General features: G+C 43.5%; 1 protein-coding gene across 3 annotated transcripts in view; it reads right to left on the bottom strand.

The window, feature by feature from the left end:
- Positions 1 to 17,016, bottom strand: part of LOC103364114 (latrophilin-2-like) — an 82,623-nt gene that overhangs the window by 47,014 nt on the left and 18,593 nt on the right. For all 3 annotated transcript variants that reach the window (XM_008291129.1, XM_008291130.1, XM_008291131.1), the window contains exons 2-3: positions 15,300 to 15,513; positions 510 to 723 (exon numbers count right to left, since the gene is read on the bottom strand). In XM_008291129.1, coding sequence (XP_008289351.1) covers positions 510 to 723; positions 15,300 to 15,375 — 290 coding nt within the window. In that variant the 5' untranslated portion in view covers positions 15,376 to 15,513. The remainder of the gene's footprint in view (positions 1 to 509; positions 724 to 15,299; positions 15,514 to 17,016) is intronic.

The following is a 17,016-nucleotide window of genomic DNA, read 5'->3' as shown; positions in this document are numbered from 1 at the left end:
GCATCCTGTGAGAGGGTAACCAGGATAAAAGGCATGATGATGGGCATTGCTCACTACCTGAGGCAAAGCCACTTCAATGCACTACAAGTGTTTGAACAAAGCAAGCCCAATGTTCCAGATAGGGAATTAAGAGGGTGTTCATGTGACTCGCAGTCTCTCTGAGCTACACTGATTATGACTCAAACAGAAGCAACAACGCACAGCTGGTGTGAAGAGCTCTGCCGCATGGATGTCAATTCCTGCCTGTCAAGAATTAATCTGCGCCCCAGTTTTCTAAATTTCAAATGCCACCTACATAATCTAGTCAATGAGGGAATAAATAAAATTTAAAAGGTGTGAGATGTCGATTAATTGTCCGGTATGTAGGTGGCGGCGCGAGGCGAGTGATAATTTAAACAGTTCCTTTGTGTGCAGAAACGTTAGAAAACGAGCTCCATACTTTTGCTGCTCGGCTCCTGGTTGTGTTTGTGAAATAAGAGCCCTCCGTCGCCCCCCTCCCGGTGTTTTACCTTTGTGATATAATCTTGTAGGCATCGGGGAGGTAGCAGTTGACGTTCTCCATCTGGAACGGGTCAGCGTCACAGATCTTGTCGTCGGTCCGGCCGTAGTTGGCCGTCTCGATCATGATGACATCACTCCCCGGGCAGCGGAGATCAATTGCATATCCTTCACATGAGAGCTCTCGCCGGACCAGGCCGAAAGGGAGGGCGGCTCGGCTGAAGCCTGACAGAGGGCGAGACACACAGACACAGAGCAAACTTTAAGCACATGAGAAAAAAAAAAAAAAACGTTAATAAGTTAAAAGGATCACTGCCCTGATACAATAGGACCACACATCACGCAGTAAAAATCCACTGGCACAAAATAAATAGGCAACAGCAGTCCAATGTTTACCGCAGTTTTAAACAGACGGGCCATTACACGCGATACAGGAATGGGGAAAGACGAAACAATTCATCCCCCCATCTCTCTCTGTGGTCTTGACTGTTGGCTAAGACATCAAATCTTGAGTCATTGGAGACCAATAGTAATCTCATAAATTCTTGAGCAAATACAAAGGCTACAGAGCAGTGGAAAGGCCTCCACCTAAAGAGGACGTCCACCGCAGAGCCAAACCTATCCGGACCGAGGATAGTTTGTTTTACAGTCGTACAAGCCCCCTCATTTGTTTCTTTTGCTTTACTTGCTCTGCAAAGAAAGACAGAGAAAAAAGGCAGAATCCCGGCAGAATACAGCGTAATATAATCCATTTTACAGTACCGACGATCGAACGGGGGACAGTCTGGAGTCCACACAGGAGGAAAAATCTATAGACGGAACACAGCAGATGGGAGCACAGCCAAATAGCTCTACTTTAGGGGAATATTAACAATTTCTCTCAAATCTGTGCCCTCTTTCAGCAAATTACATTGGAACAGGTTATTCTCCTGTATTTCCTTTTCTTTCTTTTTTTTTAAAGTAATACAAGGTAATGTCACAAAGAGAGGAGATCTACAGATATGACGATTTGCAAAGAGAGGAAAAAGAAATCCATTATCAGAGAATAACATGATTCAAGCAAAAAAAAAATTATAATTAACTGTCTGCAAAATCTGAGGCAACAATTAGCTAAAAATCTAAGTAGAAGATGAAAATGTGCTCACGTTAAGAAGTGCAAGCAGAGCGCCGCTTGAACTGTCAATAATCGCCGTTGTTTGCAGCAACGGTGGGCCCCTGAGGGGGCAGCTACCATTTGTATTTTCTGCATTGCTCTCCCCTAATTAGCCCTCCTTTCAGCCTGTTACCTTTTCCATGCTCCCATTGGCTCCCGAGCATTGTCATGTAATAACACTTACCACCCCGGGTTCACTTTGCCCCCTCACTCTAATTATCCTCACACTTTTGACAGTCAGGGCCTGACGCAATTAGCATTGTTTGAGCTGCTCAAAGCTGAAGTGATTCCGGCTTGAAATTCCTACCCTTAAACCCCGACCCACATGTCTGCTAGTCATTTCAGCCCGCTGCGCCTGGCTCAGCTATAATGATATTCCATGTCAGTCTGCACATGTCACACAGGCAAACAGGAGGGAAAAAAATTACATCTGTGAAACATACACTGTTGAGAATATAATGTTAAAGTCATTGCATATTAGGAGAAACTTCAGCACACACTAGTAGGGGTAGCAGCAGAACAAAATATGAGACTAATGGTATAAAATCTCTGGCATTCGGCCACTAGACATTTCATTATAATACCATGATCTATCTAATGGCCAGTAGATTCTGCTTAGCTGGACTGTTTATCACCTCATTAGGAGGCGTCAGTGTAGCCGAACCATAAGTGGAGGGCTGTGGGGTCACTCCATCTTTTCCAATAACCACTACAATTACCCAAACCTTTCAGAAAACCTGTCCAGAATAGTGGATGATAAAACACAGAGAGAAGTCGCCGGCTTTACTGCGGAGACTAATGATCGTCCCGCCTGCCATTCCTCATGGAAGGAGTGACGGGTTTATCACGGCGGCTACAGAGAACAGACAGAAAGAATGCATTTCATGGGGTTTTAAAATTCTGAGCGTTTTGGCTAAAACACTCTAATGGACACGTACACATGCGCACACCATCTGCCGCTCACAGCCTCCTTCTCCTGGCTGTCCACCGGCCACTCTGCCCATCCATCACGCCACCATGCCACGATGGCATGCTCTTGTCAACACAAGCCTAGCGATTGATTAGGCCTGGTCCTCGCCGGCCTCCACCTCTCTCGCCTGTATAGATCTTTTTGGTCATAGGCTAACACTACATCAATTAGGGGGAGTATCTAGACTGCGCTGGCGGCCTAAAGAACAAATTGCTTCTTCTCCAAACTGTGGATTTTCTCGGTCTCATTAATGACTGTCTTGTCAACTCGTAATTGGGCAAGTAATGACAAATCTGTCGAAAAAGTTAATATATACTGTATATAAGGACGCTTTTTTTCTCCACTCTGTAGGAAGGAGAAGAAGAGTTGAATTCAAGGGAATATATTCTTGGTTGACTTAACTGCATGTTGCTTAAGATCTTAGGATTTAAACACAGCTAAGAAGGCAAAACCTTGTGACAACAAAAGTTTCTGGATGTCGGCATTCTTATGTGTTGATTTTCACGGTTTAAACAAGTTTTGCGAGATTTTGGAAAGAGGGGAAGATTGTTTGTGTGCACAAATGTCAATGTCTTAGGGAGGTATGAAAAGCTTTTCATCTTGCGTTCTGTGCTTTGTTTGACTATTCAACTTTGGAGCAGTTGAAGATTGCGACAGAAGGGCACCAGCTGCGGGGAAAACGGTGTCAAGAAAACTGCAGCAAAAAAAAAAAAAAAAAAAGGAAAGAAAAAAATCTATAACACAAACTCTGTGTATGTGTTTGTGGAGAGCGAGGTGCTCTCATTGTACCCGTACCTCAGATTAACATTAAATTACTAAATCAGAGAGGGAATTGAACAATGCTTTATATAGAACATCTAGTCAGATCGCCATGGTAACCACTTTGACTTAGCTATAATTGGCTGTGATCCCTATTCCTGGCCTTGTTGACATGAAGCCTTATCATGCATTCTGGTCAGTGAGTGACTGCGAGGAAAGTAGCTTTTCAGATTCCTCCCCCTGAACTGCCTGCTAAGCCGTCTATTGAGCTCAAGAGAGCAAAGCAAGGGCCGGGGCCGCGTCTCAATATGTTGCATTCTGGGAGTTTTTCTTCTTCTCCAGTTGACAGCCTATAATTCACTGCCGACAATCCCCCTCATAATACATATTTTGTTTTCTATCAACACCCTTGAAATTGGAAGTGGCACTGTGGCTCAGATGGGTGCATCTGAAACCATCCACAGAGTTACACTCCGTGGCTTTTAAAACCCTGGAGATGAAACGAAAAGATAATGGAGGTTTTGGTGTTGAGATATTGCCATTTGGCGACTGCAAGCGGCAGACCATGGCACACATGTTGGGGTTCATCTTTGTCCTGCTCCGTGTGTTAGCTCAAGAGTGCAGTCGTGACCAACCTTTAACTCTTAAACTCCACAGCATCAGGACATGAGAAAAAAAAAAAAAGAGGAATGTTTGATCTAAAAAAAAAAAAGTGGGCCATTTTTGGAGGGTAGACAGAGTGGCGAGGCCTGGCACAGACAGAGAGCAAAGGCGTTGGTTGACGCTTGTCATCCTCCATTAAGGTTCCTTTGATTGGCCTTTGTGGTCCTGGAAACGGCAAACAGCTGCATGCAAATGGCCCTGTTTCCCCAAGGCTGGCCCCCATTGTTCTGGGCTTCGGTTTGACAGGGACGCTTTCTCTGCAGCATAAAGGAGGGTGTAGCCTTTAGTCAAATAAGAGTGTCCCCACCGTGGTCACAGCAGGAGTACTTCAAGATTGTTTGTCTTTTTATGTTGTTTTATTCCCGATACTACTGGTAGCCAACATCTTTGGAAGAAAAGAGCAAATCTTAAGAGTCAAGCTTTTCCTCCAACAGCGGGAGATGCTTCCATAATCCAATATCCGGAGTGACAGAGTGGTCATACAGCATGTTTTTGCTCTGGTGGAGTTAAGATTGTCAATGGGAATTCATAAAGTAGGACAAAAAAAAATATGAGAAACATATTTAAATTCTTAATATGAAACAAAGCTTTTCCAGTGTTTTGCCACTTTTTCCCAGCCTCTTTGTTCTTTCATGAGTATTTCTAAACTATTCAATAGAACTTCTGCTCGCTGGCCAAGGAAAAAAGAAAAAGAGCTTAAAAAATTAAAATCAGGAGACCACTGCGGTAAACCTTTTATGTAGTGAATAAAACACAAGTAGACTTTCCTGTCTGTGCACATGCCGAAAAAACTAATTCAGCTTACAATGTACAGAGACAGATTTCCACATCCCCTAAAAAAAACCTAAAAAAACGTGTAAGTCATCCAGCGGCGGCGCTCCCTAAAACGTTCACAAATGCAGAACATGACCACCCAATCAGACGTGAGAGACGCGCGCCAGCTAGGTGGGATATGAGAAAAGGAGATTTGGGATTCACAAAGTAACACCTGCTTTAAAAAATACAGACAACACCCCCCCAAAAAAAAACTCCTCGCTACGCCACAACAGCTCAAATTTCATCTCAGCTGTCGAAAATGCGGCCAAACACTGAAAATCAAGTTGGACATATGGCACCATTTCCCATGACACTTTAGTCCCCGCTCTGGTCCACCTTGCTGGGAATTGTTTCTAAAGACAGTGTCAGACAAGACCACAAACCCCGAGGCTACACCCGCCTTTCCCAGACAACTGCTATCAGACACTCTTGATTCCGATATAAGCATTCTGAAATAGAAACTGGCAATATAGGAGCGAGTCCATTTGTGGTTAGCAGGAGCGCTCTGAGTCGTATCCCTTTTCTCTTTGGTGATGTACGAATTCAGCGTCGCCACATCAAACTCCAAAGTCACCATTTGCATTCATGGCCTTTCCTCTAATTCATCTCCTAAATGTTTTTTTTTTTAAAGACTTGGAAGAAGAAAAAAAATAATAAACAGCGTACAGGAGGAGAGACTCACATGCTCCGTGTTGACGCCTGTCTCGTTGAAGGGGTTTAAGGGGAAGGATTTGTCATATTGCTGAGGCTAAGCGTGACAGACCCCGCTGCTACCTCTTAACTCCTCAGGTGGGTCCATTTAGAGAAAGCTAGATCCTATCACGCCAGTTGCAGGCATGTAATATTTTCTCTGTTGGGGGAGAAGCGAAACCTTAAACGAAAAATGTGGCGTTTTTTTTTTTTTCTAGCCTGGGTCTTTTTTCTCATAATTGAGGACAATCTGACAACTGGGTTATGCTAACTTTGCCACCTTCGCTGCAAAACATTCAGGAGGTCGGGCGAAACAATGCACGCCCTAAAGCTGTCCTAAAACCTCAATACTAGGAAGGAATATTTTCAACCATTTTTACACTTGTTCTCTTTCTTGCTCAGAGTTAGGAAGAAGAAGAAGAAAACACATTGATACCGCTCTCCTGCACGTGCTTTGAAGCTGTGAAGCAAGCAGCCAGTTCATTTAATTAGAACAAAGACTGGGAACAAGGGAAAAGCCTCGCTCTGCCTAAAGCTAACAGAATCTGCCTACCTGCACTTTAAAGTCACCAATCAAAACAATATATCTCCTTCGTTTCATCCACACAACATTTTAATCCAAGAAAAAAATCGAGGCTGTAAGAGGGTTATGAGTATTTCCTACAGTTTTTTTTTTTTTAAATTCCCATGATGCTGCTGAGCTATAAAGTGCCTGCACCTGGCCAAGAAACACGCCGCCTTCATGTCTTACACTTAAATCATAATTACAAACAGCTGAGCGGTGAAAAAAAAGACTCACCAGCCTCTTACTTGTGATTTCAAGTTGGAAACATGAGGAATTTCTGATGATGACACTGATGATATTGGCCTTTTGGTAAAAAAAAATGCAACCCTGCTCGTAATTATATCAAAACATAATCTAGTATTAACACTAATACAACCTATTTAGCAACACTTTACTGCACATCTATTCATATTAGATCCCATATGCATCATATATATGTTGCCTCTGGGGTTCATCTTTAAAATAATTCCTTAAATCAGCTGCTGGGCCCAAAATGTTCCCAACTATTTCCAACTTAGATGCAATTTCAGCTTCTATGTGGGTGTACAACACTAATGACTAGCCTTATTTATCATTCAAGGATATGGATTACTTTAATTGAAATGGTTTTATTGCTTTAATTGCCTAATTGGTTTTTTCTTTTGTATTAATTAGTTTTAATGGTTACATTCGTCTGGTGTTGTGCAGCTCTTTGGTCAACGCTGTGTTTGAATGTTAATAAACTAAGTTGACTTTATAGGAGCTGCACTGTCGGTAATGAGCAACACAAAAAGTTGCTATTTCAGGCTATTTTTATGGGAATGCTCGTCAAGCCAAAGCCGAATTATGACACATGCGAAACCCTGCTTTCTGTGTGTCTCTCTGACTAAAAACGAAGCGTCAAACAACATTTTTTCTGTTTGTTTTTTTGGAAAAACTTCTACCAGAGTGGTGTTTTCTGAATCTTTACAACTCAGCCGCAAAGCTACCATGACCCATTAGTCAGACCGGCCACAAATACGAGAACAAGAACCGAAGTCGAAAAATACTGGAATTTTCCTCCAAACATGCAAGCCGCCTTGAACGAGCCTTTGATGTACAGAAAATATTTGAAATTCACAGGCTGCTTTAATTTGATGTTGCAGAAATCACTCTCCGGGATTACACAACGCACGGAAAATGTTTAAGTTTTGCCACAAGTGATGCAGAGACGACACGGTGGATTACTCTGGTTCTCCAGAACAGCCGGCTCAGCTGCAGAAGACTGCAGATGAAGAATTTCTCCCATGGGAGCAAGAACTGAAGAGAAAAAAAAAAGGAAAAAGAACAGAAAGTAGAGGCTATAATGACTGTGTCTTAATTTGGCCGAGAAAATCAAGGTTTTCTCCTCCGTCGATTGGTAGGATGATCCCTGACCCTGCGGGCGCACATCAAAGAAAACTTGCACGGGAAGCGGGGAGCATCATTACATTACTAATACATGTAATCCTGTAAATGCATAGAGGGTCAGCGCTTAATATAAGTCATGACAGGAATAATTCAGTCAAAGAGACGTTGCTAGATGTAATGCCGGCTTTTGTTTGGTCCGCGGACACGTCGCTCGGATTAAAGGAAAGCGTAATTCAACATCTTGTATGATCTACTGAGAAAACAACCTCTTCATACAGATACAAATACCAGTCACAGAGACTAAACATTTGAAAGGAAAAAAACAGTCGGAAGATGAAAAAAAAAATGAACCTATATGCTCCCCGGGGAGTGCCACTTTGACAGAATTAGTTCATTGCTTCTTCAATATCTAACATAATGTTGCATCTCTTCAGGGGAGTTGATGAAACACGCAGAAAGAGGTGAGTTAAAGCAACTCTCCCATGTGCAGCAGGGGTGTAGTTTCACAGGTTTGATCTACCCTGAGTGATGCTTAACTCCCCTTAAAGCTCATATTTTACCCCTGCATTTAAACCCCAGCTGGATTTTCCACAGAAGAAAACGTCTCAGAATAAGTCAGGTGCCTCCCCGAGGGTGGGGATGGAGAGGGGGGGGGAGAAAAAGAGGAGGATGAAGCCAAGACAGAGAGGGAGGAGGATTTGGATTTGTCTCCATCACATGCTTGTGTTCTCTGTTCTTGTTTGCTGGCGCGGAGCTTCACCCCCTCTAATCAACCCCCATCATCTTCACCCAGCCCTGCCTGCACGGAGCCGAGTCCATGAGGCTTACTGGGCGCGTCACGCAGACAGGGTGTCAGGAGAAGCTGCAACCGGAACACCAGCTACACAAATAATGAGCCAGAGACTAAGACGACGACTAGAAGCACAGATCAGGGCCTTGAGATGATAATGAACGGACAATTCTGATGAGACTTTATCTCCAGGCAGCCTGCAGTAGCCTTCAACACAGTCACTCTCTGCTGGTTACGAGTCCAGTTTGGTACTTTCTAAACAAACCCACTTGTGGTGAAGTGGACAGAATGACAACTCAAGTTGCGTTTATGCAGATTAGATGGTGCACTGCAATTTCGGTACTCGTTTTGCCATGAAATTGTGTTTCTGTGTTTCATTCCAACACAACATTTTTTTTTGTGGCTTTTGTTTGCACGAAAACATTTTCCTTTTTTAAAAACCCTCCTTTCATGTCTGAAGTTTGGTTTCATCTCTTATTCGGACATATGTTTTTTATCTAGTGCACATTTCATTGCACATTTAAATACAGTTTTTAATGTAATTAAGGCCGACTCTGTGCTGGCTTGGATTAATGCATGATTATTATCAGTAATGTCTTCAGGACACATCCTGAGCTCGGCCTAACAACGTTCATCCTGCAGCAGCTCCTTGTCCAGACCACATGCTCTGCACCAGGACAGGATTGGCACGTCCAGTCAACATAATGTAAAAAATGTGCCGGCCACACCTATGTGTGCTTGCACTTGTGTGCAGTTGAAAGAAAATAAAGCTGAAATATGCACACTCTCAACAGACTGCTACAATTTGCCAGCCAGGGGTCAAGTAATGAAGGCAGCCGAGCTCGTAATTCCAGAAGTAAGATAATCTGCTAGCATGAGACAACTGTTGGCGGTGCAAGCTATCATAATTTCCACTCCTGTACCACACTGGCTGCAGGTCGATGATTTAGTTGTATGAGTTTCTTAAAAAAAAAAAAGCTACAGAGAACACAATTTAGCTGGAACAGATTACTGAATGATGGTAATGTTTTCTGTGTATTTACTACGACGGCATTAAGCTGCGATCTCATTATCATTTCCTGTTGTTCATAACAAACATTCCTATCGGAGTTAGTTGCTACTCTACAGAACATACTGTACTGGGCGACAGGGAAAGCCTTTGTGGGCTTTTATACAGCTCTGTTTGGAGTCTCTCTGAGATTTATCCGGAAAAGTCAATGAAAAAGGAACACATTCCTTGGCAATAACCCCCTGCTATCTCTGGAACACTGACCACTTTGATTGACTTGAGCGTGATGACCTTGCCCCATTCCCTTCCACCAGCATTCCGGTCAATGCGAGCAGAAGACAGGAGCGCTGATAAGAGATGCACAGATGGGGAGATCTTGATGACAGACAGTTTCCTGCCCCTCATCTCCGACGAGGCCATTGTGCCGTGCACACTCAATGGGGATATACGCTACAAGAGGGGGTCAATACTGATAGCGTAAGGCAAACAAAAACGTTCTTTGTGCTTCGCTGTTTCTCTGACTTTTTTCTCGCTGCGTACTTATTCAATTTCCTGCACGGCAGGAGAGGGCTTCCTTATCTTAGACTGTTTATACCTGCAAATCGGCTGGTGGCCTTTTGTTTGCAGGTGACCCGCCCTGAGGTGACATTTAATTCCTAGACAAAAAAATGTGTGGTCATGCTCTATGGCACAGACTCTCAGCCTGAGGAGATTACTAATACAGTGAAAGCAACAGAGCCGCATTCATGGCCTGTAGTGAGAGCTAGCCGGCAGATACAGAGAGACAGAGAGCCAGCACACATCATTACACTCATTCACATCATATATGACCATTAGCCATGCAAACACCAGTGGCAGAGCAGCCCCGGTGGAGCCACTTTCAACTTAGCCTCCGACTGTATCGAGGATCCATCCAATAATCTGAGCTCTGAAACACACATCCGAGTCCCAAAAAGCACATTGACCAAATCCATCATAATTTCTTTTATTGATTGCCGTCCTTTCCCCACTGTCAACATTACTTTTAACACCAGCATTTACTGTGTAAATCACAAGCAGCAGTAACAAAAATGCGAGACCTGAGCTGTTGTGACATTTCTGATTCGGAGCGAGGAAGACAGGTAGAGACAAATGCATCATTTCGGAGCAATTTTCACACAGAGTAAATATAATTGTTGCCTTCCTCTGCTTTTCTTTTTCTAGCAGCATGCGGCTTTTTGTTCAAATCGCTTTTGTGTTCTTTTTACACACATTATGTGTCGACATAATCAAGCTCTCCCTAACAAATTAATGCTTAAAATATATGTCACGATTAAAGAGAAAACTGCTGGAGTGGCAGTGCTAAAAAAAAAAATATGGTTGCAGGTATTCAGAGCAGCAACCTGCTTTGATTGCTTTCGCACAACGTCCCTTTGGTGTTAAATGTTAAATGCCTGCTTTTGTTTTCGCATGTTTGTTTAGCTCTTGTGTTTTTTGTTCGAATGAATTAATTCTGACATGCCTCTAAGCTGTTTAAAAGTATTGGGGAACATTGAACCACACAAAAAAAAAAAAAAAAAAAGGAAATCCGACAGGTTCTTGTTGCCTCCGTAAATACTTTTGTCTCAGTTCCAAACCTGATTTATATTGTTGGCAAACACCTCCCCGCACACAAAGAACGGATAAAACTCTCCAGCCTTCTATAGAGTAGACTTGATTTTATTTGAAACCCTTCTGCTTCCTTTCAAGACTAAATGCATTACTTTGTTATGACAGCTGAACCCTCCTGTGAAGCAAAGACTTACACCTAGCAAATCCAAAAGTTTAGAATCGGAGGGAAACCACTTTGGGGTTTGTAAGCCGTACTCATCTATTATTTGAATTAGGCTGCCTGAAAAGAAAGAAAAAAAAACATGTGCAGACAGCATTTAAGAAAGGAAAGAGTGAGGCGGGCATCCGGTCCAGTGTTTGTACGACTTGCTACCATGAGGGGCGTGAAGTGAGCAGCCCCGAGATGCTGCGAGCAAATGAGATTTAAGGCATGCTTAACAAATGAAATCAAACTGTCAGAAAATGGCAGCTCCTAGCCCATTAAATTAACTGTTTGTTCATCAGCTGGCCATATAACAGCCACTTTTACAATCATGCCTAAACTCACAATAAAGCCCGGGCCTGTGTCCTGGAGGAACGGGGGGCTTGGATGGAAACATTTCTTAGTGCTTTTGCTTTACCAAAAAACGCACTCAGGAAATCGCTGTTGCAATAAATCTAGGATGACCCCATCAAGGGTGATATTGTATTTCATTTCCTCTGAGTGAAATCCTGATCCTGGAGATTCATGTGACTCTGGCACATTTCAATTTCATGTTCTCTTATGATTCAGAACTTTCCGTGTCCGTGGTTATTATTAAAACAGCATATTGTAATGCAGTGTTGTGCGGGAATGCACGCCGCGGCAGAAACTGAAAAGCTGCAGACAGCAGGCTGGAGTTGTGGCGAAACGTTGACCAGACCGTATTAATAAATTAGAAAAAGGGGGGAAAAAACTATGAAATGTGAAGATTTATCTGTCTCCCTATGGCTCCTAATCTGCAGGAAACTCCTTCAATCCAGAGGATGAACCCCTGTCTTATTTTTTCAAATACTTCCAGTTGGGAAGAATTTCCATGCAAGACTGATATATCACTTTTTTTTTTTTTTCTTTCTCTGCGCTTGTTCTCACCACACAGATTGACCAGTCATCTGTGAATCTCCCATGGTTTAGCTGATAATTCATGATCGCCCTACCATGGACCCGCAGCATTCAGTATGAATTATAAAATGGCAAGCCAAGCATATCAATGGATGACAGACTGGATGTGTATGGCCCCGGGCCAGAGAGGAGTTAGAGCACAATAGCTTCCCCCCATTCAGTCAACCCCAGGACTGGAAATACCAGTGTGGCACGAGGGAGGCTCCTCCATCAGCACAATGTATGGCACTGCTTGAGACAAATGTTGTGCTGAGACGTAATGTTAACCTTTACAACCTTTCGGGGAGCAGCACAAGCACGCTGGTTTGTTCAACTGAGGAATATTTCATAATCAAAAAAAAAAAATGTCCCTCGGAGAGCAGCGTACGGTGCGTTAGCCGGAGCGGCGAGGGCTCGGAAACCAGCAGAAACAACAAGAGTCCTTCCAGGAACCCAGTGCTCCCATTTTGCATTTTTCTCTACACGTGAGTCTTGCGTGCACTGACTTGAATGCATATTAACGCCTCCCGTTCACTGGTCATGCCGGAATAATTTCTAGGACCTAAACAAACACTGCCTCTTTGCTCTGATCCCCGTCTCTGTAGATCTGACACAGCTATCAAACACAAACCACTAAATCTTTTACATTTCCCTTTTGTGCAATATTTAGATATGAAGGCCGAGGCGCCTGCTCTCCTTTTGGCATTTAAACACAGCAGCCAACTAAAAGTGTTGGCACTGACTGCATGACATAATCCCCCTCCCCTCCCCGCTCCTAAATCTGCCTTTCTTTACTTTAAAGACTCAGATAACAGCTCTCATTCAGTCACAGCAGGTATGTGCCCGTGCACTCGCCCCACCTTTGTGGCTGCTCCCTTTGAATCTGGGGGTCTTCTTTCATATCTCTAGACTGGGCGGTCTCAAACATGTAAAACAAATCTGATACCTGCATGACCTAGTTTACTCTAGCCGGAGCATCATTTGATAGATCTGTTATATAACGGCACCGCGGATGGGGAAGGAATACAAATAACGAGAACAAGGAAAGAGCATATGTGTGATTTAGAGACATGTCAGCGTTTGATCATTTACACACGATTTTTTAAATGTACCTCAATATTTAAATTAAATCAAGCGCCCCTTCTGAGACTATTTACGGTCGCACATCTTCTGCAGTCGTTATTCAGCGTATTTACTCGGGATAATTACCTCTCTGACCAGTAGTTTTCATTGTTAGCGGCTGAGTGTGCCATTCCAGCACAGGATTAAAACCGCCTTCGCACACACACAAGGGACTCACAGCCAATGATGCATGCATGTAATCCAGCATTACTGTTATTCATTTTATCGCTCTACCTCCTCATCTGAAGAATGCAAATTCTATACGTTTGCGGTTCCTATGGAAAACACACTTGAGCTACTAAAGGCTCCACTGTGTTAACCGACTCGTGCCTCTTTAGCGGCGATGAAAAAGTGCATTTATCAGAGAACGGCTGCTGATGAAATAATGACACGAGAGAGTCTAAAACAGCAGAAATGTGGGTGCAGCTGAACAATATAAGGTGAAACTCAAGCTAACGTCTGCAGAGCTGATGCAGATTCAGGTGAAAATTCGTTGCAGGTTCATCGTTCCGTTTTCACACTGACATTTGAGATATATGGATTATAGCCAGTTTAAGGATTCTAACTTTAACTGAACGCCATTTTGCAGAAAAATGCCAAAATCCTCCAGGGCTCGGTGCATTCGCTGCTCCATCCCTGGTAGCTGTCGATACCATTTGATTTCGCACAAAGTTTATCCAAACAAAAGGCCCAACTGGTCTTCATTCTTCCCACTAGCCGGGAAAGTCAATACCGGGGGAGAGAGAAAAATCGCTTTCTATATGTCAATGAGCATTTCAAAGCGGGAGGAATGTTTTGGGTGAAAATCATAACCTGATTATACCCTCTCCTGGTGAGGGACAGGAGGTAATTATCAAGTGGAGTTTTTCGTTGCAGGGACTCTGATGGAAACGTAGATCATAAGCGCGGGGATGCAGGCCCTCGGGGCTGGACAGGCTGAAGGTGAGTGGCATGTGGATAGAATCAGATATTGTTTTCAGATGGACTCACACACACACACACGCACACACACATTCCTTTATTGACGGATGGGCAAATATGCATTCTTAGGCCTGAGAGCCCTCACATCAACTGAAACCCAAAACCTGCACTTTCTGCATACCAAAGCAGTATTCCTCTTTAAGAAACTCAACAGGACTATTCAACTCGGTTTCTAAGCCAGGCCGAATCAGAGGGCTATTCTTCAAGTATCTCAGCAAGACTCTCTTCCATATTATCCAAAATTGCTAATCTACAAAAAAAAAAATAAAGAGGGGAGATGCATCTCAGCTTGATAGAGTGCTGGAGTAGCCTGCTCCATGGCAAACTGTCTTTGTTAGAGACAGAGAGAGGGGAAAAAACGCAAAATCCAAATTGAAAAGTAAGCCTCCAAAATAATGTGCTTCAGCATCTATCTGTAATCAATGCTTGGCACACAGGCATGTGATTTTGGCTTACTTTGTTTCCCTGTACAATGGGACTGAAAGGGGAAAAAATGTAATGATCATCATTAAGCAGACATACCAAAATCAGTGGTTTTGATGGGCATGTAACTGACGGGAGTGTTTTGTGACAATACTTGTAATTATAGCCAAATGTGCTGATCAAAAGTGAGGGAAGGAAGCAAAAAAATATATAAAAAAACGAGCCCTGGGATGTCAGAGCAGACAATTAAAAACACTGACACATTCTTTCGCGGCTCCTCGCTCTGGCACCGAAACAAGTGGCCTGTTTTCGGTGGTTTCAGGTACACCGGCACCTTAGAAGTAGGTGTAAATAAAAAATACATCAAGTCTCTGTGGCTCCAGCGCCGCAGAGCACACTCATATAATCTGTTACAAAGCTCATCCTGCAAATAAGAAATGAAAAAAATGTAGATATGGAGGAACTCTGACACGCAGTTTAAGTATTACTCAAGAAATAACATCATGTGCCAGTCAAGGTGTCCATAGGTTGGCAGGAAGTCAGCACGAAATGTTTGAAACACCGCTTTTTTTTTTTTTTCCTCTTTTAAACTTCAAGGGTAAAGCCAGCGAAGAAAAACTCAGTAACCTTGTCACATAACAGCTCTCCCCTTCTCTAGTGTGGCCACAACAATGTGAGCTAATAAATTCAACACATTCATAAGCTGAATAATAAGTGGCTTCTTGAAAGGTTGACTACCACATTAACACTACTTTCTGCGATGCAGTTCCATGGTAACTCACCTTGTGAACAGTGAAAGCAAAAGAGAAGGAACAAGAGGCAGCGAAACACTGGACACCTCCACAGTGCAGAGGCCATTGTGTTGCTGTATGCAAACGATCCTGGAGCCTGATTGCTAATAATAGTGGTTCAACGTGTTGCAGTGGGAGCGTGGAAAGCTGCGGCAATGTCAACGATCGGTAGTTCTGGGAGAAGCATCACCAGTCATCTTCTCATCTGGAAAAAAAAGAAAGACAGGGAGAGAACTGCATCAAAATGGAGGAAGTGCATGGTTATCATTAACATCATCATCATCATCATCACTTTGTTGGCTTTAATGGGAGTAATTCTGCATTCTGCACGCGTCATTCCAGACTTCATGAATTGCTTATGAAATGTAGTCAAACAAATAGGCGAACACATCGGAAACAAAATCCCCCACCGTTGTTTGATTGTGTAAACAAAAGCATTTCTCAGAACATAAGTTTGACAGAAATATTAAAACTTTGTTCTCGAGTGTTCGTGAGGGCCCCGACACGAGAACAAAGCGGATAGCGTGCCTGGTGCTCGGCACTTATTTAGCACTCGGCGGCGTGTTACGACTGAATGTTTACACTGCCTCATTCTCCCACTCTTCCCCGTTCCACCTTCCCCATTTACTCCCAGATCCCCGCGGGAGAAAGCTTGTCGCTCCGGCAACACGTTCACACAGGACGCCATTAGAGACACGGCTGCTTTGTGAGCTACTTTTGTCTCCTGCCTTATCAAGGGGTGGCAAAAACAGTCCTTTGTCTGCAAGAGCAGCAAAAGGTTAGAGCCTGAGACAGACTAACACACCAGACAGATAAGCTGCTTACCAAAGTCAAACACCGAGGAGGGATGCACTGTGTCACATGTGAAATGCCACACACACACACACACACACACACACACACCGGCATATAGTCAAGGACATACACATTCCCTCTGATGTGGACACACATGCAGAGAAAACATCCATTCACAAGCACACACAAACAGACATAATGCATCTTGTTTATTCCCTTGTGGTTGCCATTCAGCATCTCCCCAATGCACACACACACACAAATCCACATACACAGGGTCGGTCACTTAGTAGCCATCACTATGCAGAGGAGAGTAGATGTTTCCTGTTTCTGAATGCCGCTCCTTCAGAGCTACCCGTCAGCCATCCTGATTATTTTATAATGAACCTAAATTTGAGCAGCAGAGCAGTCAGCTCTGATCGCTTTCTGGGCCTCTCTAATGCGCCTGGATATTTTTGGCAACGCGAGAACCCACAAAACATGGAAAGCTTTCACATTAGCATACTGAGCAATAATTTAAATCACTATTAGATTCATTCTATACATGACCAATGCCTGGTTGAGGGATAACAGTTGAATCAAAGCCCACTGGGTATCCACCTAGCCCGCTGAAGCCTGCAGTATTTATTTTCATTTGAGGTCACCCTGGCTGAGCAGTTGTGCAGCACAGTGTGTGCCAAGGAAACACACATGCAGCTAACTTATAATTTATCAGTTAAACTTGGGTGGTTTCGCTGGAATTGTGGTTTTATTTGTCTCCCAGCTGTTTATCTGCCAGTGGCGCCGAACCAGATCAGATAAGGACGAACTGGAGGGGACTTGCTCTCCTGCATGGCAAGTCTCACAACCGCGTCCGCCGAGGCTGCTCATAATCTCGAGTCTTCCAACAAGACTGCCACCAGTTCAATATTGG

This window comes from Stegastes partitus, unplaced genomic scaffold (assembly GCF_000690725.1).
Source record: "Stegastes partitus isolate 25-593 unplaced genomic scaffold, Stegastes_partitus-1.0.2 Scaffold719, whole genome shotgun sequence".
Taxonomy (NCBI): Eukaryota; Metazoa; Chordata; class Actinopteri; family Pomacentridae; genus Stegastes; species Stegastes partitus.
This window is presented reverse-complemented; position numbering and strand designations above follow the sequence as displayed.